Below are 22510 nucleotides of genomic sequence, written 5' to 3' on the forward strand. Positions count from 1 at the left end.
CCCATCTTGCGCTGGGTATCTGGTGCTACAAGTCAGTTTCTCGCGCACAAACTGGGAGCCCTCTTGGGGCAGGGCCTGTGGCAGATGGCCCTCCATGGTCCTTAGCACCTATCACAGGGACTGGCACACATGAGGCACACAGCGTCAATTGCCTGGCTGGCTGATTGATGAATGAATAAATGAATGCTGAGGGGAGGAAAGGGCACCTAAAATAAATAAGTCTTTACAGGCAAACAAGGGAGGGAAACAGGGAGCGATGAGTGAGTTAGTGTAAGTTCTATAAAAGTCATGGATTTTACCTCCCATTCAGGACCTCCTGTTTAGTCAATATTCAGTGTGGGAATGAATGGACAGACAAATGACCATTTGAGTGATTTAATAAGAAAATGCTGTGGGAACATCTAGCCTTGGCAGAAAGTGAGGTTAAATTTTCAGGGAGTAGATGTGATCTCCCTCTTCCTTCCCACCCCTGCCACCTGGCCCACTTTCCCTTCCCAGGTGAAAGACAGGAAAAGCTGATGGGAAGCTCTGGGGTCACCTCTCAGGTTCTTGATGAAGTCATCTAGTTTCATCTTGCGTTCAGCCTTGACGCTGGGACTGTACATGTCAGTATTGAGGAGGATGATGGCAAAAGCAAGGATGAAAATGGTGTCTGGATTCCGGAACTGGCGCACGAGGGCTGGGTTACACACACAGTACCGCTGGCTGCAGGGCAGGAGGGGTCAAGACCAGGGTCAGGCACCAGTAATTTCCACCTACCCACCATCCTCCCATCTGGCACCACCAGTTCTCTCCTCCAAGACATACTCCCAAACCCTTTGGGTCTCTCCTCTTTCTTCAGACTTTCCTCAAGATTAGCATATAAAAATCACAACAGCTACCTTTCATGAAGCTTTGCCAGGGGATTTATGTATGTCATCTCCTGTAATCCCATCATAGTTTTGCAGCCCCATTTTACAGATGAAGTGACTGAAGCCCAAAGTGGCCTTCAGTGTCTAGGATAATAGAGCTGATAAATGGTGAAACCAGGGTGAAAATCCAGACCTTTCTGACTACAAAGCAAATCCTCCCATGTTAGAAAACAAGTTCCCAGTAACTCTTCTATTTCTCTTCTAAATACCCCAAAGTGGTGGAGTCAGGGCTTATAACCAGGTCTGATGCCTGATCCCTGCAGCATTCATGGAGGAAGATAATAGTTAAGAGCATGGGTCATGGAATCAGACACATGAGTTGAAATTCTGGTTCCACTGCTTATTCACCATATGACTCTGGGCAAGTTACTCAGCCTCACTAAACTTCTGATTTCTCACCTGCAAATTGAGAATAATAAGAGAAGCACCTACCTCACCACGTTGTTGGAAATATTCACTGAAATAATCATGTAAAATGTCCAGCTCAGTAACCCAATCAATACCTGATGAGTATGGTATCAACTTAGGGAACATGAGTTGTTGTTGCTGATGCTGTTGTCACTTATTAGATGCCCATGTCCCAGATGCTAAGCTGGATACTTTAGGCACATTACCTCTGATCGTCCAACTGCCTTGCAATATAGGATTTATAATTTCCAATTTCTAGTTCAGAAAGTATGAGGCTCAGAGAGATGACTCATAGACCCATCCTACACTGCCCCTCAAAGCAGAGAAAGGCAGCTTTAGTACTGGGAAGTGGGCATACCTGAAGGCTTCGATGAGTCGTTCCACTTTCTGGGCCTCACCCTGAACCCGGATGTGGGACTGGAACTTCCGGAGTGCGTCATCCAAATCCATGGAGGAGAAGTCCATTTCATCCACCACACAGCTGAGGAGCAAGAGAAGGGGGTGTGACACTCTCAATTCCTCTGCAAAGAACCTCTGACCCACCCTGACCTGCTCCAATGAACCAAATCCCCCACTGATAGACTTCCAAAATCTGAACCTGTGGCCCAAGCAAGTACTTATGAGGATGAAAGTGGAAGCCGCTCAGTCATGTCTGACTCTTCGCGACCCCATGGACTATACATCCATGGAATTCTCCAGGCCAGAATACTGAAGTGGGTAGTTGTCCCCTTCTCCAGGGCATCTTCCCAACCCAAGGATCGAACCCAGGTCTCCCACATTGCAGGCAGATTCTTTACCAGCTGAGCCACCAGGGAAACCCAAATGAGGATAGAATCTTTGAAATGGAACCCATCTCAGAAAATCCAGGCAAGACACATAGTTGCTAAGGGTCTGTTCCATCAACCCACTGATATCAGGGATGGGAAAACTGAGGCTCAAAGCAGGTCATAGGACAATCATGCCTTGCCTGGGGCCACCCAGAAGACGTTAGGACTCTCCTCGCCAAGAGAGATCAGATCTCTTTAGGGTGGAGAGGTATGGGAGCAGGAAGGTCTATTCATCCTGTTTTGCAAAGTTTATCCCCCTCCTGCCCTCCTTTTCCAGGAACCCCTGGCCTAGTCTGCCCCAGCCTGGGGTCCTCACTCCAACACATCTCTGTTGAACTGCTTCTGTCGGTTCCCTAGGAATTCCCCTATCATCTGCCGGCTCAGGCCTTTCCGTTCCAGGATGAAGTGAGCCACTCCCACCGGCGTGTCTGACAGGAAGCCCCGCTCAATCAGATACTGGATACCCTTCTCTGGCTTCCTGCAGAAAGAAGGGAGGAAGATGAGATGACAATCCTCCTGGAACTCTGTCCCCTGCCCTGTATCTTGAACTAATTTTGGGCCCAACCATGGCCTCAGAGAGCCAAGAAGGTCCACTCCCTTCATGTGGTCCACTCACTTCATGGTACACATAAGAAAACTGAGGCCCAAGGGAAAGAAGCCACTTTCCCATCTCACAAAGCTTCAAAAATCCCAAGGTAGCTTCAACTCAACTTCCTCCTTCACTGGAGCCACATTCCAGTTGAAAGAAAATTAAGATCTGATGAGAGCCTGTTCTGTGCCAGGAGCTTTGATATTCTCCACAGGCACTGAGGAGTCCTGGGAGAAGGCCTGAGTTCCAGGCTAAGTCCTTCTCTCCAAGTCACAGACCACTGGAGTAGGAAAGTAGTAAAAAGATTACTTTTTCCACATCCCACTCAGGAGGCACCACCAAGCCTCTGTGAGTGTTTCTATAGATCAGTTGCTCCCTACTTTCCACATCTGGGTCTGAGCTATCCCATATTCAGAACCCCAGAGCCTTAGGGCCTCATGAGGCTAGAATCTGGGAGACTTTGGTGCCACAGATGGAGTCTCAGATCCATTACTTACCATGTATGAATTGGAACAATTCCCTTTAGTTCTCCAAGCCTCAGTTCCTTCTCTATAAAATAGGACACAACTACCCACCTTGCTGAGTTATCATGAGAACTAAATACAGATGGCCATGTTTAATAGGCTATAAAGATGTAAGACATTTGTTTTCTAATCAAATGTCACACTCGCATTCCACTGCTAAGCACCTGGCCCAAGACCAGGTACCTAGAAAGAACTCAGTTCTGGTCACTGACTAGTCCAGCACAGCACCCTACCCCCAATACCTCAAACATCCATACACTGCTAGTTAATTGATAGAGATGCTGAAGCCCAAGGAAGGGACACACCTTGCTCAGAGCTACCCAGTGAGTCTGGCCCAAGTCTCCTGTTTCTGAGAGCAGGGTTCTTCATATACAACATCGGCTATCCCAAAGGGATAGCCTAACCAAAAAGGGAAGGTGGGAGAGCCAAGGTTCAGAATCCATCCTATAGAGAGAGAACTAGGGCCAGAGAGGAAAGCATCTCACCCAAGACGACACAGTCAGAAGCAGAACCAGGACCACAACCGCCTCTCATGGGTATAGGGGCAGCTTTCCACTCTTGTCACCCTATTGCCAATTCTATTCCCTGAACAGCTAAAGAGAAATGCCATCCACAAAGTGGAAGGATGGCGGCAGCAGGATCACTGCCTCCAGGAGTCTAAGTGCCTGCAGCAGGGTCGGTAGGGGCGACAAGGTGGGAATGGGAACACGTACTTATTGAACAGGTTGAGGCCAATTCGGTAGTGCCGCCTCTGCACCACATCATTGTTGAAGGCTGGCGAGTCCCAGCTGTGCCTGGTCTCCCGCTGGTAGGTCTGCTTGCACAGGCCGGTGGCTGGAGGCTCCCTCAGGCTGTCCCGCGAAGAGGAGCCAGAGCTGCAGTTGATGGTCTCGTTGGAATTGCTGGAGCTCTCAAGGCTCTCGTTATCTCCACCATCAGAGTTCTCGCCTGCTGCCTCGCACTTCCCCAACCTCCGACCCCCAGCCACACCACTGGGCCCAGTGCCACTGTTGGGGGCTGGTGGTAGGGGCCCTGGCGGGGCTGGGGCTGGGCCCTCCGGGGCCGGGTAGTGGCGGTGTGGGATTGGGGCCCTGCCTGGTGGCCCCTTGTGCTTCAGGGTCCCATGGGGGCTACAGCCATCAGCCTCATACACGAGCTGACGGTGGACAGAGCCGCGATCTGAGCGGTCACTCAGGTCCACGGAGCTGTCACTGGGAGGTTCAATGGTAAGCAGGGGCAGGTGGGCAGCCCGCAGCCGGAAATCCCGACACTCCAAGCACCCAGGACCCCTGCGAGTGCCTTCCTCACGGCTACCATCTTCCCGGGACCCTGCTGGCACTGGTGGAGGAACTGGAGGGAGAGGGGCTGGTGCCCAGAACTCAGGTCTGCCCTGGGCAGGGGGCTCTGTGCTAGGCAGTCGTTCAGGGGATGGTGGGGGAACTGGGTCATCCAAGTAGAGGGGAAGGTCACTGAAGGATGTGGCCGAGCTGTCCTCTTGCTGTTCCTTGGACTCTCGCTTCTCCAGCTGGGCTGACCCTGGTTCCTCAGACATGGGCCCCGATGGGTGGCAGTTCAAGGCCTCGTCAATGGATTCAGCCAGAGACTTTACCTGAAGTGGAGGGGAAGGGGGAGGAGGGGAAAGGAGAAAAGGGAGGGAAAGATGAAGGACAGTGGGATGGTGAAAGGGTGGGAATGAGGGAGGGAGGGGAAGAAAAAGGCGGGGGATCTTCCTGGTGGGGCAGCCAGAAAAGTGCTTCCCCTCCCCTACCTCCCCAGATTCTCTGCAGGACATAACTCCCAGGGAGCCATTGTGAGCTCACAGGAGCTGGAACTTATGCCCACAAGCTCCCTTCTCAGACATCCCAATACCTTCTTCATGTCCATATAGACCCAAGCCAAATGCCGCCTCCTCACTAATCCCAAGCCACATTCCTGCCTCTGCCTTCCCTTAGGGTAAACCAAAATCCCAGCTGCCTCTGGGCTCCCGAAGCCCTCTGTCTGGTTCTCTCTTAGGAAATTCATGATATTTAGCCTCGAGAATCTGGACCGAAGCTGGCCTCACTCTGGTATCTAGCCTCCCAACTGGTCCCTAATGATCCCCACCTCCTGCTATTCACACCCTCATGTACCATAGTGTCCCAGGGTTGGTCTGTTGGACCGGCAGCATCTGGCAAATGTGATGGGATGTCACTTCTGAGATTAGGTTAGGAAAGACTGCAGCTTCTATCCTGAGCACTCTCACTCACTTGTGTTCCCTCTCTCAGATCCCTCGCTCTGGGGGAAGCCACACTGTGAGCAGTCCTGTAGAGAGGCCCATGTGGTAAGGCCCTGAATCCTCCTGCCAAGAGCCAAACGAGTGAGCTTGGAAGCAGACCCATCAACCCCGGTCAAGCCTTTAGAGACTACAGTCCCACCCTATAAGTTGATCACAGCCTCATGAGAGACCCTATGCGAGAGCCACCAGTCAAGCCACCCCAGACGCCTGGCCCTCAGAAACTATATGGGATAATAACTGTTTGTTGTTTAAGCTCAGTCTTTACATTCAGTTTTAAGCTACTAAATTTTGGGATCATTTGTTATGCAGCAATAGATACTTCCCCATTAGACTTGAATAGCACTGAGAGGTGGGCCCAGGCCTGGTTCCTGAATCTCCCCACCAGACTATAAGGCCAGTACTTGAGGGATGGGTCCAGGCTGGGTTTCTCTCTTTTTAGCTCAGCTTGACACACTGATAGACAGAAGAGATGTTCAATGAAATGTGTCATATGAATGCGTAAATGAGTGATTTAGAGCTTCTCTTTAATACTTCTTTCCTGTCTTCTACCTGCCTCCTCTCCCAACCCCATCACTAAGTCCAGGGAAGCATGACCAAGCTTAGGGCAGGGCCAGATCACAGAGGTTAGAGCAGAATGATTTCTTCTCTTATACACTTTCATTCATTAATTCATTCAACAATTTTTACCAAATATCTTTTTGGTTTTAGGAAGGAAACTAACATGTACTTAGCAATGCCATATACTAGGTGCTTTCAGATATATTATCGAGTTGAACTCAACCTTCCAAACAGCTCTAAAAAGATGGTTTTATCTTCATGTTATTGATCATGTTTCAGTGGAGTTAAACAGTTTACCCATGGTCACATAGCTGGGAAATGCCAGAACTGGGATTTGTACCTGATCAGCTGCGCTGACACACTTCAAGCCTAGAATGATCTCCCACCACTATCACTGCCGCTTACATTCCCACCCTTCCCTGCTTTTCCTGATGCAATGCTTATGCAAGCAACACCCTTCTGACTATCTCTAACTTGCTAACTCTTCGCTGCCTGCTAAGGCCCAGCTCCAGTGCTATTTTCTCAAAGAAGCCTGCTCTCGTCCTCCCAGAAGAAAATTTCCTCTCCCTCCTCTGGGTTCCCACAGCACTATATGGGATCTCTTCTCACGGCTCTGAGCACACTCCTGTGCACATGTGCCTGCTATTTCCTGCTTGCTTGGGGAGATCCTTGAGAAAAAGAATCCTGGCCAATTCATCTGTCTCCCCCACAGTGCCCAGCACAGAGCCTGGTCCCTGATCGTGTGGTGTAAGGGAAAGCTTTGGAACCAGACAGAGCTGAGTCCTGATCCAATCTGGAAAAGTCACTTCACCTCTCAGGGTTGTGGAGCCTCAATTTCCTCCTCTGTAAAACCAGGATAGCACCCCCAGTCTCAAAGGCCATTTGGAGGCAGATAGAGGACCTGATATAGACTAGGAGCTGTTAGTTAGGCCTTGATCTGACAGTGGCTCATGTTCCAGACTGAGAACTTGCCTGTTTGAACAATATAATTTTTCTCTTGCCAATCCTTTCTTGTCACCCTCACAGTCCCTACTCAGATGGTAGCTATTTATTGTTCTCAAAACAACAACTTGGTGGGCAACTTCCTTGAAGTACAGGTAAAAGGTTGTAGTAGTAGCCAGAGCATGGAGATGGAGAGGAAAGGCCCTTTTCAGGGATGCTGACCTGTTTGGAGAAGGAGTCCTCGAGCTCCGTGATGTCGTTAGAAAACTCTCCAGATGTGGTGACGGAGCTTCCCCCACCATCGATGCCCCCTCCGCAGGAGCCGCCATATGGGAGCCCCCGTTCAAGCCGGTGGCTCCGGGCCCCAGCCATGGCACCCTCGTCCAGCGAGGCAGGCTTGCCCTCGAAGTACGCGGGGTTCTGTGCCTTCTCATATTCCTCAAAGGAGAACTGCATTCGCATGTTGGAAAGGATGATGCGGCGGGACATGCGACTCTCTGAAGCTGAGCTGCGGAGCCGCTCAAAGTTCTTGTTCATACGGTACTGGCGGAAGGCCGTCTGGATGGTCCTGGCGGCCCTGCGGCTCAGGAAGGAGCCCCCATACTTCCTCTCCAGCATTTCCACCTGGCAGGGGAAGGTGGAGGGGAACAAAGTCAGAAACTCACAACAGCCTCCTCATCTCCCTGGGCCTCAGCCGCACCACCAACCGAGTCATAGCTAACTGCTTACAGCTGCCTGGACGCACCAGGCTGGGGTCTGTGTGGTGTTCTCACTTTAAAATCAGATAGCACATGTCACACGGGACTGAATTGTGGTTTTCTTTTTTTTTATTTACAAAAAGTAGATGTTCACTATTTAAAAAGAAAAGAAACAGAGAAGCTAAAACAGGAAAGAAAGGAAGACATAAATTGAAGGCAAGAAGGAGAAAGAGAAGAAGAGAGAGAAAGAGAGGAAGGAAGGGAAAAAGGGAAGGAGGGAAGGAAGGGAGGAAGGAAAGAAAGTTGCTTCACCTAAACTCCCAATACCTAGGCATAATCACAATTACATTTGGGGATATATCTTTCCAGTTTTTTTACTTCTATACATAGTATTTTGTGCCCCTCTTTTGGCTAAACAATTTCTTGTGTGATACATGTGATGTACTGGAAAACAGTGTTGTGAATTTGTCAACTTACATGTGTGCTTCTCCCCTTACACTTAGATTATTGAGGACTTGGCCTTTTATCTACACTTCTCCAGTGCCCAGCATGGAGCTCACTAAATGTTTGCTGAGTTAATATCAGACTCAGTGGATGGATGGTGAATGGGCCAGTGAGGTCCCAGTCAGGTGAAAGGTTCTTCTTCCATTCCAGTCTCACCATCCCTCCCTGGACACCACCTTTGAGCACCGCATTCCAATCTCTCCCTTGGTCCTCTCACCCCCCCATCCCCACCGGCACCCCCACCCCTGACCAGAGCATCTCTTGGGTACCTTCTTGTCCTGCAGGTCCGTGGAGAGTTCATAGCTGTCCGACAGGGCCTTTGAGCGCTTTATCTCCTCCTCCTCCTGCTTCCTCAGGGCAACACTGGCTGGCTGGAGGCGCGCTCGCTGAGCCCAGGGAAGGCCCACCCCAGCAGGGGGGCCCCCCATGTGGCTGCTGGTGGGGGGAAGCTGGCTCAGCCGGTAGGGGGGTTGGCTCCCAGGACTATCAACCGCTGTGCTCAGGTCACTGCCTGGGGCATCACCCTCCACACTGTGGGGATGAGATAAGATGAGCCAGGATGTGGGAACAGGAGACAGGCCTGCTGGGCCAGACTGAGAGTGGGTGGACCAGATCCCTTCCCACAGCACCATCCTCCCCAGCCTCCTCACAGATACAGAGACCCCAGTACTTAAAGGCCAGAGGAGAGCCCTACCCCCAAAGTCTTATTCCCCTCACAGTCCTATCCCTTCCCCTTCAGCCCTGTCCCTCACAGCTCCATCCTCAAACGCCCCCTCCCCCTCACCGACCCCCACCCTGTCACACGTCCATCCTTTCAGACTCCTTTCCCTCCAGCCAGGTCTTCTCACTGTCTTGCCCCAAGTCCTACTCTACCCTTGGAGCCTGGTCCCTTCATGGCCAGGTCCCCTCACAGCTTTATCCTCAGACTCCTACCCCTCAAGTTCCTTTTTCTAATCATCTTAGCCCCTAACAGCTCTGTCCCCAAATCCCTCCGCCCCTGAGGGGCCAGTTCCCTTATATCCCCACCCCCTCAGACCTCTTCCCCTCCCAGCCCGATCCCCAGCACCATCCCAGGTCAGCTCTGTCCCTAGACCTGCGCCTACTCCTCTCCCCTGCTCACCCAGCCCTGCCCCAGACAGCCCCACCTCTGCCCCCAGAGGCCAGGCTCCAGGCCTGGCCATTTTCAGCGTTCCCTGGCTGCCAGGCCGAGGGCTCAGTGACAGTGGGAGGCACCTCCCACCAGCATTCTCACAGGTAAAGAGCTGCCCTGCGGGGCAACTTCCTTTTTCTCCTCATGGCCTCCTCTGCTCAGCTCGGGGGAGGGGAACAAGGGCGAAGAGTGGTAGGAGCGGGGCACTGGGTCTTGCCCGCCCTGGTTACCCAGAGCTGTTGTTCTGCCAGACCTGCTCCCACGGTGCCATGGCAACCAGGCTGCCTGGGAACTCAGGTGGCGACAGAGCCCAGTGCCCTGAGCCCAGGCAGGCACGGTGAGAAGCCACAGAGATGGGAACAATGGAGGGGGTTTGGGAGGGGGGACAGGCAGGGAGAGGCATGGAGGGGGTTGTGGGGGGAATGGGTATGGTTGAGGCCCAGAGAGTGGTCTGGTTTGGGGAGGCACTGGAGCTCTTGACCAGTGAAAGGGTTAAGGGGCCACTCCCTGGCCCCTACCTGACAGAGGGCAGGGCACAGGACCAGAATGGGGGGCAAGCTGGGGGGGGTGTAGGGAGGCTCCCAGCCATTTCAGGAGTTTGAGCTCCAATGGTCTTGCCAGCCTGACAGAAGAACACTTTGGGCTGGGGGCTGAGGGGCTGGGGGCAGTGGGGTACAACATTGGTGCTGGCTCAGCGCTAATGAGGGCTCCTGCCCTCTGCTCATCCCTGACCCTCCCAACTGTTAATCTTCAACAGTCAGGAGCAAAGTGGAAACAGACTGAGCAGCTGCCCTGAACCCCAAATGCTCTCTCCTCCTGGGCCTCTGGGGCCTGTGAAGTCCCCCTTCATGGGTCAGACCCAGCCCAGTGCCCCCCAGGCATCTAAGAAGCACCTCTCTCCCCCTCAGGACTGCAGGATCCCACCCACCAGCCTCTCAAACCTCTCCCCTCTCAGCACATGCCTCCCAGTTTTGATCAACTTTGTTCATGAACCATCCATGGTTCCCACTTGCATTCCTCCAATTTAAAAGAGAGAGAGAGAGAGAACCCAAGTCCTTGTTGTGGCATTTGAGGCTTCTCCAAGACAAAGTAGCTAATGTTTTGTTGTTGTTCCGTTGCTCAGTCGTGTCCAACTTTTTGCGATCCCATGGATTGCAGCACACCAGGCTTCCCTGTCCTTCACTATTTCCCAGACTTTGCTCAAACTCATTTTCTTTGAGTCGGTGATGCCATCCAACCATCTCATCCTCTGTTGTTCAGTAAGGCACTATTCTTGTGCTTAGTTACTCAGTCGTGTCTGACTCTTTGCAATGCTATGGACTGTAGCCCGCCAGGCCCCTCTCTCCATGGGATTCTCTAGGCAAGTATACTGGAGTGGGTTGCCATTTCCTCCTCCAGGAGATCTTCCGCAGCCAGGGATCGAACCCAGGTCTCCCATATTGCAGGCAAATTCTTTACCGTCTGAGCCACCAAGGCTACTATTCTTACTGCTTCACATTTAATAACTTGCTTACTCTTCAAAACAACCCTATGAGGTAGGTATTTTAATCATCTTCATTTTACACATAAAGAAACTGAGGCCCAGAAAGGTTAATAACATATCTATGGTCACACAGCTATTAATGATAGAGCCAGGATTCCAATCCAGGCAGTCTGACTCCAGAATTCACACTCTTAAACATTAAGCCACACTGCAGAGTTGGCTACCAGCCCCCCACCCCATCCACTCTTCCCTCCAACCTTGCCTAAATCCTGTTTCTCCCCAATACTCCCATTGTCCTTTCCACCTTCCCAACTGCGCATACAGTACTTTCCACCTGGAATGCTGTCCCTATCATCTTTTGCCACCTGCAATCTGAGAACCCCCCCTACACACCCTAGTTCCATCAAAAGTTAGGTCATATGCCACCACTAAGAAGCCCTCCTGAAGCCTGCCTCCAGCCAGAAATGATGGCTGATCCTGTCCAGGGCTCCCACACACAGCACGTCTGTCCTTCTTTTTATGTAGCAGGTTAGCTTTGGCAAAGCGTGACAGCTATTTGTGTTCCTGACTCCCAGAATCCCAGCACCGGAAGAGAGTTTGGTAATCTCCCTGCTAGGACAGAGCACGAGGCCTGGAACAGAGTAGGTGCTCAGTAAAAGCTTCTGGAGGGAGGAAGTCAGTAAATGAGCTCTGGTGGCTGGGCTAATAAATCCTCTCACCTGATCTCTGACCTCAACTCCAGTCTCCTCTTCCCAATCCATTCTCCATTCTGTGGCTAGAGAGAGCTTTCCAAAGTAGAAATCTGACCATGTTGCTCCCCTAAAACCCTTCCATGGCTTCTCATAACTCATTCAACAAATGACAACTGAGCCTTTTCTACAGGCCAGGAACAGTGCTAGGTGCTGGAAATATAATCATAAGCAAGACGTGTGAGTTTTGTTCCCTCAGGGAGGTGACATTCTAGTGGGAGAAGACTATAAATATATACTATCATTGCAGGCAGGGAGAAGTGCTAGGAAGAAAAATACAGCAGGGTGATAGAAGGTGCTGTTTTAGATGTGGTAGTCAGAGGAGGCCTTTGAATAAATGGCATATAATCAGAGAAGTGAGAGAGCGAGCTGTGTGGTTCTCTGAGGCAAGAGCAGTCCAGACAGAGGGTAGAGCCAGTGCAAAGGCCCTGAGGTAGAACTGTGCCTGGCATGTTTGAGGAACAGCCAGAAGGCCGGTGTAGCTAGGGCAGCGTCAACAAGGGGAAATGAGATCAGAGAGGCAATGGGAGCCAAAATGTGAAGGGCACTGAACCTATGATAAAGATATTGGTGTTTGCTATGATTGCGATGAGCAGAGAAGGGACATGATCTAACTTAGGTTTTACAGGAATCATCATCCATAGGACAATCTCTAGCTTCCTCACCTCACCATAACCTCACCTTCCTCCTTCCTCACCATGACCATGGATGGTTCTCCTGACCAAACCTCTGCCTCACATACCCTCTGCCCCTTTACCCCAACCTGGCGACCTCCTGCTCTCTTCCACATTTAGCTAAGGTGTGACCTTCCATGTCTTCCTGGGCCCTTCATGCAGGATGGCTTACAGGCGCCTCTTCTGTGCTGCCATAGGGCCCTATAGTCAACTATATCCCTAGAGCAAGGGCATTAACTGGCTCATTGTGTGGGTGTGTGCTTAATCATATCCAACTCTTTGCAACCCCATGGGCTGTAGCCCACCAGGCTCCTCTGTCCATGGGATTTCCCAAGCAAGAATTCTGGGGTGGGTTGCCATGCCCTCCTCCAGGGGATCTTCCTGACCCAGGGATCAAACCTGCATCTCTTTTGTCTTCTGCACTGGCAGGTGGGTTCTTTACCATTAGTGCCACCTGGGAAGTCCCTTGAAAGCTTACAATTTACTGAGGCAGGCACCAGTAGCCCCATTTAATAGAGGAGAACACTGACGTAAGAGGTCATGTAAACTTGCTGGAGGTCACACAGGATGCAAATCCAGAGCCCGGGCTGCCTTCTCATGACATCATGTTGCCTCTCCCTACTTCAGGCCCCACGCTGCCCCTGGCTTTCAACTCAGTGGCAGTTCTCCCCTCGAGAGCTCTCTCTTCTGCTTTGGTTGCAAAGGTAATAGTGACAGGGAGGTCAAGCTGTCAACACAGCCTCCTCAAAAGGACAGAGATTGAAGGCATCTTACAGATTGCTGACGGAGTGGGACCTGGGGATGTGGGATCCCTTAACTCAGAACCCCCAGAACACCAAGGAACATGCTAATAATTGGAAAAATTTCTCTTACACAGACTTATATTCTCTCTCTGTGTCTCTCACTCACACACACACATGCACACGCACACACACACACATACACACACAGAACATGTTGTGCAGTAACAAGCTGGGTGGACCTAGGTTCAGGTCCTGATGGCCATCCACCCGTTGTGTGAGCCTGGGTGTGTCTCTTTATCTCTATGCACCTCAGTTTCTCATCTTCATGGAGCTCAAAATGCTATTCCCTCTTTGGATTCCTGGACTTCAGAAAGGCTGTGGGAGATGTACCTCTCCCCAGATTCCTCCCAGCCAGGAGCAGGAGCAAAGAAAACACACACACACATATATACTTGTGCATTATACAAACAAGCACAGTATAAAGCTGCAAGTTCTCAGGGCTGGGGAACGAAGGAAGTGCTGGGGGAGCTCAGGAGAAACTTTTCTTGCTGGGGAGGGGGCCAGGGGCTAAGCAGAATAAAAATAAACTCTCACTTACAGTGCACCTTCCCTGTGTCAGGCATTTTCTGCATGTATTTTAACTGCATGGCAAATGGGAAAGAAGAATTAGGATTTCGATTTTATGGGTGAGGAGAAGGCTCCGAGGGGGAAATTTAGACCAAAGGTCTCAGGACTAGCAAGTGGCAGAACAGGAATTCAAAGCCCAGAGCCTGTGCTAGTTCCCCTGCTGCCTTGAAGGCTTCCTGGGGTGGGTGGAGTGGGGGAGCTATGGAATAGGGCCTTGCCTAGAAGGAGTTGGTAGAGATGAGGCATGAAGGACCCTGGGAGCCAAGGCACTATGATGGGGAGAAGTGTGGCAGGATGGGCTGTAGGGATTCAGGGTAGCATGCCCATGGCAGGGGCACTGACCCACTCCGGCTGCTGCCCCTAATGGGAGGTCTCTCTCCCTCCTTCCCTTTATTGGCACTGCCCAGAGCCAGGCAGCCAGCAGGGGATGGAATCAGGATGCAGTTGCCATGGAAATGAATGGGGGCTGTTGCTATGGATACCATAAGATGAGGGTAAGAGGAAGCTAGGGATGCTGAGGCTGTCCCCATGACAACTTGGGCTGAAGTGGGGGACCGGAAGTTAGAAACACGAAAACAAGAAAGGAGGTGAGCACACCTAGATGAGGAAAGAAACTCTGGGCTCTGGAGGAAGACTGGGCAAGGAGACCAGACCCAGCAGGGGCTGGGGGCAGAGGGGCGGAGGGACTGCAGTCACCTCCCTCTCCCCTGACAGCTTTTCAGCAAGCTGTTTCTGCTGCCCAATCCCAGCGCCATGGAGACTCCAAACCTGAGGCCAGCCCGGCTTGGTACAGGGACTTGCAGGGAAGGGAGAAGCCATCGCAAGGGCTCATTGGGTACCCAGCAGGCAACGTAGGCTTGGGAGCACAGAGATCAGGTTTGAATCTCAGCTCTGCTTCCTTTGCAGCCCTAAAAATAATAGCTGTCATTTACTAAGGACCTACTTTTAGCTAGGCCCAGCAACTCTGCAAGGTCTGGGTTGTTTCCCTTGAAGGGGATAATACAGATGAAGAAACTGAGATGCAGAGAGATGAAGTCATTTGCCCAAAGTCTCAATGTTCAGCAGTGCAGGAGCCAGGAGTCAAATCATCACTCATGCCTGTAACCCACCAGCCCAGCACTGAGCAGCCCCTCTGGAGCCATTCTCCAGCATCCTGTGCCTTCACACAGTGGCACACAGAGGGCCAGATGCTGAGTAAATATTTGTGGAGTGTTTGAGTGAGAAAGTGACCCAGCAGAAAGCAGGAAAGACTGAGATTAAATGGAAGAAGTGCCTTTGAGAGCAATGACTCACTGGTTTGCCTGGCCAAGGGTAGAAGATGCTCAGAACTGGCATGGACTTTTTGAACTGTCTAATTCCAGAGATTCAAATTAAGGCTCACAAAGTCAAAGTGACTTGCTTGCTCAGGGTCACACAGGATGAGAACCTCAATTCCCTATCTTCTGGGCCAGCGTCCCACTTGCAGCTTTTTAGCTGAATCCGTCTAGTCCCCACCCCACCCCCAGCCCCATGAAGCTCCTAGATGTTGGCGACAGCAGGCCCCTTGCACTTCCCAGGCTACAGCGAGCTGATCCATAGTGCCATGCCTGTGCCCAGTCTCTTAGCTTCTTCTGCCCATGGTGTCCTTCCTCTCTCCTCCACCTGTAACCTTCGCTGATCTGGCTGAGCTCATCTCATCTTGTGGCGCCCCGAGCAGGCCAACCCCCCTGGGAAGTTGGTTCTGACTCACTCCCACTCCCCACAGACCCTGACAGGATCAGGTACCATCCCTTTATGTTTTGTGCACACTCATGTCACAGGCCGTGTTTGTCACTGGCTAACTTGAGATTCTCTGTTGAAGTGTTCATTGCCTACGCTGCTCCTGTTTCCCATGGGCAGTGGCCTGGTGTGATTTACTGCTGTGGACCCTCCCTATGCCCAGGTCAGTGCCCCGCAGCTACCTTGGTCCCCTAAGACCAGAGCAGGCAGCCATGTGTGTGTGACCATCTAGCTTGACAACTGCCACCCTAAAAGCCACAGCCCCAAATGCTCAAAAGCCACTGACACATATTCTTATGATTGTCTCCACCTGGGACACACAGAGAGTCTGCAGGCACAGAAATTTGCCACCTCACACAATCGGCCTTCCACACTCAGAATCCCTCACACCCAGCCTCATACAATCACATTCCCTCAGATACACAACACTGTACAACCTCTCATTCTTCTCTCACCTGCTGGCCTCATGCATACATGTGCACAGGCACACACTTTCCCCTTCCAACTGATAGAAACCTTCCCCATTCCCATACCATAGGCCCTCACCTACTTCAGTTGCCTACACAGGAGTCTACACCCCCATATCTCCCATGATAGCCATCTGATCTTCAGTTGAGCCCCTGTGCCCCTCAACTTTCATCTCCAATCAAATGAAGGGTAAAGTGGTCTATCCCTCCACAGCCAAAGGTCACCTAGACTCACACAACCAGCTTGAACAGAGCAATCTACATACCATTCCCCAATACAACCCTGGAGCTCTCCACCAGGTTTTGGTCCATGCTGTACCTGACTCTCTAATGCCTCCTCACCCCTCAAACCATCTATTCAAACCCTTCCCAGCCTTCCATTCTTGCCCCTCTTCCTCCAGCAATCCTTGGACACCACCAGCCCCAAATGATCCTGACATCTCCCTCCTCTTTGGGCCAGGAACATATTTTGCTCATTACTGAGGCCATATCTGCTCAATCACTTCCGCCCTTCAGGAAAGTACCCTGCCTACTTTCCCAAAGGAATTTTCATCTCCCCTGAGAGATGGAGAACTTAAGGGGAACACAGTCACTGTCTTACTTTCGGTCTCTCACGGGTATTTAGTTTGAAGCCTTGCACACAGTAGGTATTTGAGCAATGTCTTCTGGAAGAGTAAATAAAGGAGAGAGGAAGAGAGAGGGAGGGACAGAGGGAGGGGAGAAATAAATGAGAATTTGAATGAGTGAGTGAGGAGCTGAGTTGAGTGCCTAAGTCAGTTAAGCAATGAGTGAAGAGTGAGGCGAGCCTCTGGAAAACTACTGGAGCATGTGAAGGGTATGTTGAAAGGAGGAGGGAAAGAAAGGAGAGGAGAGACTCTCACCTGGGCCTTAATCAAAACAGGAGCCACCAATCACTGTGCAGTTGCCAACCATGCATTAGACCCTATGCTGAGCTCCTTGTCTTTCTTCTTGCTAATCTTCATGACAACCCACAGAGGTAGATCTATTCTCACTATACTCAGGAAGAAAATGAAGCTCAAGGAGAAGAAAATATTTGCCCAAGGTTATACAAAGAGTAAGTGGCAGAACACAAGGTAAACTCAGATTTGTCTAAAAAAAAAAAAAAAGGCTCAGAAAGGGAAAGCAGGGGCAACGAGCCCACTTGGGAGTCTCCTGGCTTTGCTCCTAACACAGACTCATCACGGAGGGTGTAGGGCCTACAGCTCACAGACGACACCTTCTGCCTTCCTGCCAACAGCCTCTGGGGATTCTTAGAACCAGCCTCTGGCAGGTGCAGGAAATATTTAGGGTCATTGCATCTGGAGGCAGCGGCTTTCCCTCAGACTCCGAGATCCCTAAAGCTGTAGAATAGGAACCTTGAAAGTACAAAATCAAGGACTCGTAACATCACAGAATGTTAAAAGCATACCATCAGAATTTTTTAAATGGTAGAATCATGAAATCTTAAAACCACCGTATTATAGAATCCCCAAATCACAGCATCATAGAAACAGAAACACATGGAATGTGTCACTGAATTATCCTCTCTTAAATTCATGTAATCATAGTTTCTTAAAATTGTACCCTCTCAGATTCACAGAATGTCAGAGCTGGAGGAGCCCTTGGAGATCCTCTGGTCCAACTCTCCCTCCTCCTTTTACACATGGGGAAACTGGGTAGCAGAGAGGCCAAGCCACGTGTCCCAAGTTGACCAGTTCATGCCACCTCAGGCTGAAGAAGGCTCTAGGCTTGCCCATGGCGAGAGCACCGCACCATTCATTCATTTATTGAGTGCCTTCTGGGTGTTGACAATACCAGGAATCAAACCCTACTCTCTTTCCCAGCCCCTGTTCCCAGCCATGGATAGGAAAGAGGGTAAGGCCCTGGTGGAGATGGGGAGGGGGAAGTGGGTAGGGTGGAATATACATCAGACAGAGAGAAGAGATCAGCTTTTATTGATGGAAATTCTTTTGTACACAGCGACACGCACTCTGAAAGGCCTTTTCCTCCTGATCATATTTACAGAGCACTATGGGAGCGGCAGGGGGCACAGGATGAGGCCGTCAAGCAGAAGAGATGGCAGCAATGGCCACAGCGAGGGAACGAGCAGGCTGGGTCCCAACCCCTTCTGGTCCTCTAAGCCCTAGGCACCCTGCATCTCTGTTTGTGCTCACAGAGGACAGAGGTAGGTCCTTGGGATGTCATTTGGAGACCTCTCCAGGAGTGGCAGGCTCCAGGGTGCCTGGGAAGTGGGGTGCGGGTGCGGGAGGGTCCAGGTTTCAAGCTCCAAGCTCTGCTGCTCCCACATTTTAGTCAGACCAAGGGCTCCAGCCTTTATAATTCGGGGGCTGGAGTCCAGGGGAGACAGCAGCAGGGGTGGGAATTCCAAGAAGGGAGTGGACAAAGATGGGGCAGGATGCTTGCCCATCTGGTTCCTGAAGCAGGGACGGGGTCCCATGGGGGATCGCGGGGGGTGGGGGCTGGTTAAGGCTTTTGCTTCTGCATAGAAAATGACCCTTGTCCTCTCAGTTACCGAGAGGAGGGACTACTGCACTCGGAGGCCGGACAGCAGAACTGATGAGCGTCTTCCTCTTCCTCTTCCTCAGTCTCCTCCTCCTCCTCCTCTTCCCTGGGGCCAGGAAGGGCAGGGTAGAGGCCACAGGCGGCGGGTGACAGAGAGAGGCAGAGGCATTAGTTTGCAGAGCAGGGGAGATACAAGAAGGGCTGGAACCAGGGAGATGGGGCTAGGATGGGAGTTGGAATGGGAAGGCCAGCGTGACCAACAGGGCCACACCCATCTCAGTCTCCCAGGAGCTTGTTGCTAGTCCCCCTCTGGGACTGGCCCTCCCCCACACTCAGGCTGGGCTCCAACTTAAGGTTACACCCAGAGTAAGTAAACTCCTTTTCTGATCAGACTGGTGCCCAACCTTCATTTTAATATAAATAGTAGCAACCAGCTCTGTGCTGGCACTTTGCATGTATCATCTCATTTAACCCCTGCAACAACTCTGCAACATTTTAAAGATGAAGAAATTGAAGCTCAGAGAGATTAGATAGCTGCCCAAGGTCACACAGCTGGATTAGTGGTAGAGTCAAGATTTTAAATTTGGAAGTTCTTGGAGCTCCAAGTCTCAGGCTCTGCCCAGCAGGTCCTTTGGATAGACTTGGTACTATCTCCAGAAATCCATCCTGCCCTTGAAGGACAAAGATTTGTATCTCCTGAAGGCTTCAGGGTTTGGAATGTGGGAGATGCTTAGAAATGGAGTGTGCGAAGTCCACAGCTTTGGAAGCAAACAGACCTGGGTTCCGAGACCAGCTCTACAAGTGCTTCTAGGCTGTGGCCCCAGGCATGTTAATGCCCCTCTTGGAGCCTTGGTTTCCTCATCTGTAAAAATGGGGCTTATGGTGTCAACCTCACAGGATTGTTGCAAGGACTGGAATACATGTCAAGTGCCTGGCAAACAAGAGCGGTAAGAACATGGTGATGGTGGTGAACTGTGCAGGAACTGAACCTAATTAACAAAGTGGCCCTTTGCCACACAGAAGCACCACAGTGGTGGGAGGAATCATTGCAGGAACAAGCACACGTTTCTCAGGTCTTGCAGAACAGTACCAGGGACCAGTCACTGGAGCTGGACTATAGTTTCATGGGGCGGATGGACAGGCATGGGAGCTGGGGCCGGACCAGGTGTCTTGGGAGTGAAAGAGGTGACAGATCTCCTGGGGCTAGTGAGTGAAACAGTCTTACCCCACTCCCAGACCCCTTGGCTTGGAGGATGAAGGAAATATGGAATCCCGGGTACTGGAGGATCGGGAAGACAGGGGAAGGAAAGCGGATAGGCAAAGGGAAGGCACTACTGTCCACGTGGCAGACAAGGGTGCACGGGTGCCCGCATGCACGTACACACACTCACACACACACACACACACACCCTCCTCATACTCAGAGCTCCCTCTGACACATTGTTCCACAGACTCACTGAGTCAGCAAAACCACATGAGCCAGGGCTCCAGTCCTGGGCAAACAGCTCCTCCTTTCAGAGTCTCCCATTCCTCATCTATAAAAGGAGACAGAAAGTCCACACTTCTCAAGGCTGTCGCGGGTAACAGATGACCTTCCAGTCCCCCAGCTCGCTCCCCTCCTCTCCGAGCCAGGCCCCTGCTGCCCTCCACCTGACACCACAGGCACCTGATCCTCTCTCCTGGGCCACTTTAGGCTCCCTACATCCCACCTTTGAGTGTGAATCTCCTGCTCAGACACCCGCCTCGGCTCCCCTTCGCTTCCTACACAAAGTTCAGGTTCCTCAACCTGACATTCAAAGCTCCCCCACCCTACGGCCTCACCTGGCCTTTCCTGTCAGGCGGAAGAAGCATAGGCTTTAGAATTTGACAGACCCGGGTTTAAGTGTCAGCCCCACCATCTACTATCTAGGTAACCTGGAGTCCGTTTCTTCACCTCTCTAGGACTTACTTGCCTTATCTGCAAAATGAGGAAACACCTATTCTGTAGGTTATGGTGGGAGTAAGTGAATTCAAGTATGTAAAGCGCCTGCCACAGGGTAGGTTTGGTGCCTCACACATGGTAACTGTTATTGTGACTCAGCATCAGTGGCATCAATGTTACCCTGCTCACTCCAGCCCAGCCTTCATGAAACTAGCTTGTCTGTTATTCTGTCAACATGAACCAGCCTTTTCATGCCTCTATGCTTTTGCTGACTCTGTTTCTTTCTCCTGCACAGAGCTTTGCCCTTTGAAATCCTACCTAAACTTCACAACCCAGCTCAATCGCTGCTTCTTGCAAGAAGTCCTCCCTGACTTCCAACCAGAAATATTCTTTGCTTCTTCCTAGCTCCAGCATCCATGCTCTCCATGTTGTTGCTTTGAACTTTTCCAAGGCATTTCTTTCACCAATCCCCTCAATGCCCTTGTATTCCCCCTACCACCACTATCTCTGCTTTCCTTCCCTGTGGGAAAGAGAGGACACTTATACTATTTAAGGCCAGTCTCTCCACCCAGGCTCTGGAGCCCACCCCTGCTACCTCCTCCATAACAATCATCCCCTCTCCCTCCAGTATTTCAACCTCTCCCTCTCTGTTGCCTCCTTCCTACCAACATTTATAGAAGCTCAAGTCTCTCCCATCTGGGAATAAAAACCCTCTATCTGCCCCCACATCTCCCTCAAGCAATCACTGTCCCTCTCTCCTCTTTACAGCTAAGCTTCTTGAGAAATTCGTCTACACTGGCCATCTCCACTTCAGTACCTCCCACGGGTTCTTCAACCCACTGCAATCTGCCTCATGTGCCCACCAAGCCACAGAAACTCTTCTTAGTAAGGTCGCCCAGGACCTCCCACTGGTTAAAGCCAATAGACTTTCTCCCACCCTCATCTTTCTTCTCCCAGCTATAACATTTGCCACTCTCAACAAGCCCCTCCTGTGTGCAGACGGCTCTTCCCTTCCTCTGCTTCCATGAGCCCACTCCCTGCTGGTTTTCCTCCTACTTCTCAGGACCACCCCCAGCTCCTCTTCCTCTCCCCATTCCTTATATGTTGGTACCTCTTCTCCAGTTCTGCTCTGGTCCTCTTCTCTTTCACTCCACACTCACTGTCCAGGGATCTCATTCCATTCCATAATTTCAGGTATGGCTGAGGACCCCCACATCTCTCTCTCTCTAGCACGGACCTCTCCCCTGGGTCCCACCAAGCCTAAGGCTTGCTGGAATCTCCACCAAGATGGCCCTTGGGGCCTTCAGCATCTTACCACTGCAAACCTATCCCCCTGCATTTCCCACCTTCGTGAAGGGGGGCCACCACCCAGTGGCCCAAGCCTAGATTCTTCCTGCTCCTTTAGCAAGTGAAGTGCAAGTCACTCAATTGTGTCCATCTCTTTGCGACTCCACCGACTATGCAGTCCATGGAATTCTCTAGGCCAGAATACTGGAGTGGGTAGCCTTTCCCTTCTCCAGGGGATCTTCCCAACCCAGGGATCGAACCCAGGTCTCCCACATTGCAGGCAGATTCTTTACCAGCTGAGCCACAAGGCAAGCCCAAGAATACTGGAGTGGGTAGCCTATCCCTTCTCCAGGGAATCTTTCCAACCCAGGAATCAAACCAGGGTCTCCTGCATTGCAGGCAGATTCTTTACCAACTGAGCTGTCAGGGAAGCCCTTCAGCAAGTCAGCCACCAAGTCCTGCTGATTCTACCCCCCTGCTGCTGCTGCTGCTGCTGCTGCTGCTGCTGCTGCTAAGTCGCATCAGTCGTGTCCGACTCTGTGCGACCCCATAGACGGCAGCCCACCAGGCTCCCCCGTCCCTGGGATTCTCCAGGCAAGAACACTGGAGTGGGTGGCCATTTCCTTCTCCAATGCATGAAAGTGAAAAGTGAAAGTGAAGTCGCTCAGTCATGTCCAACTCTTAGCGACCCCATGGACTGCAGCCTACCAGGCTCCTCTGTCCATGGGGTTCTCCAGGCAGGAGTGCTGGAGTGGGGTGCCACTGCCTTCTCCATCTACCGCCCTAAATAGCTCTAAAAGACTACACGTGATCTGGCTCTTGCTAACTCATCATCGACTCCTCTTGCCCCTCACTCACTCTTTCTCCAATCATACTGGTCTCCCTGCCATCC

At 51.5% G+C, this 22510-nt stretch overlaps 1 protein-coding gene across 5 annotated transcripts in view; it reads right to left on the minus strand.

The window, feature by feature from the left end:
• IQSEC2 (IQ motif and Sec7 domain ArfGEF 2) overlaps window positions 1-22510 on the minus strand; it is a 77211-nt gene that overhangs the window by 11108 nt on the left and 43593 nt on the right. For all 5 annotated transcript variants that reach the window (XM_040266020.1, XM_040266019.1, XM_040266023.1 and 2 more), the window contains 6 exons: window positions 8506-8767; window positions 7257-7658; window positions 3973-4868; window positions 2463-2624; window positions 1678-1800; window positions 539-705 (listed from right to left, as the gene is read on the minus strand). In XM_040266020.1, the coding sequence (XP_040121954.1) occupies window positions 539-705; window positions 1678-1800; window positions 2463-2624; window positions 3973-4868; window positions 7257-7658; window positions 8506-8767 (2012 nt within the window). The remainder of the gene's footprint in view (window positions 1-538; window positions 706-1677; window positions 1801-2462; window positions 2625-3972; window positions 4869-7256; window positions 7659-8505; window positions 8768-22510) is intronic.

This window comes from Oryx dammah, unplaced genomic scaffold (genome assembly GCF_014754425.2).
Source record: "Oryx dammah isolate SB20612 unplaced genomic scaffold, SCBI_Odam_1.1 HiC_scaffold_23, whole genome shotgun sequence".
In the NCBI taxonomy this organism is placed as follows: Eukaryota; Metazoa; Chordata; class Mammalia; order Artiodactyla; family Bovidae; genus Oryx; species Oryx dammah.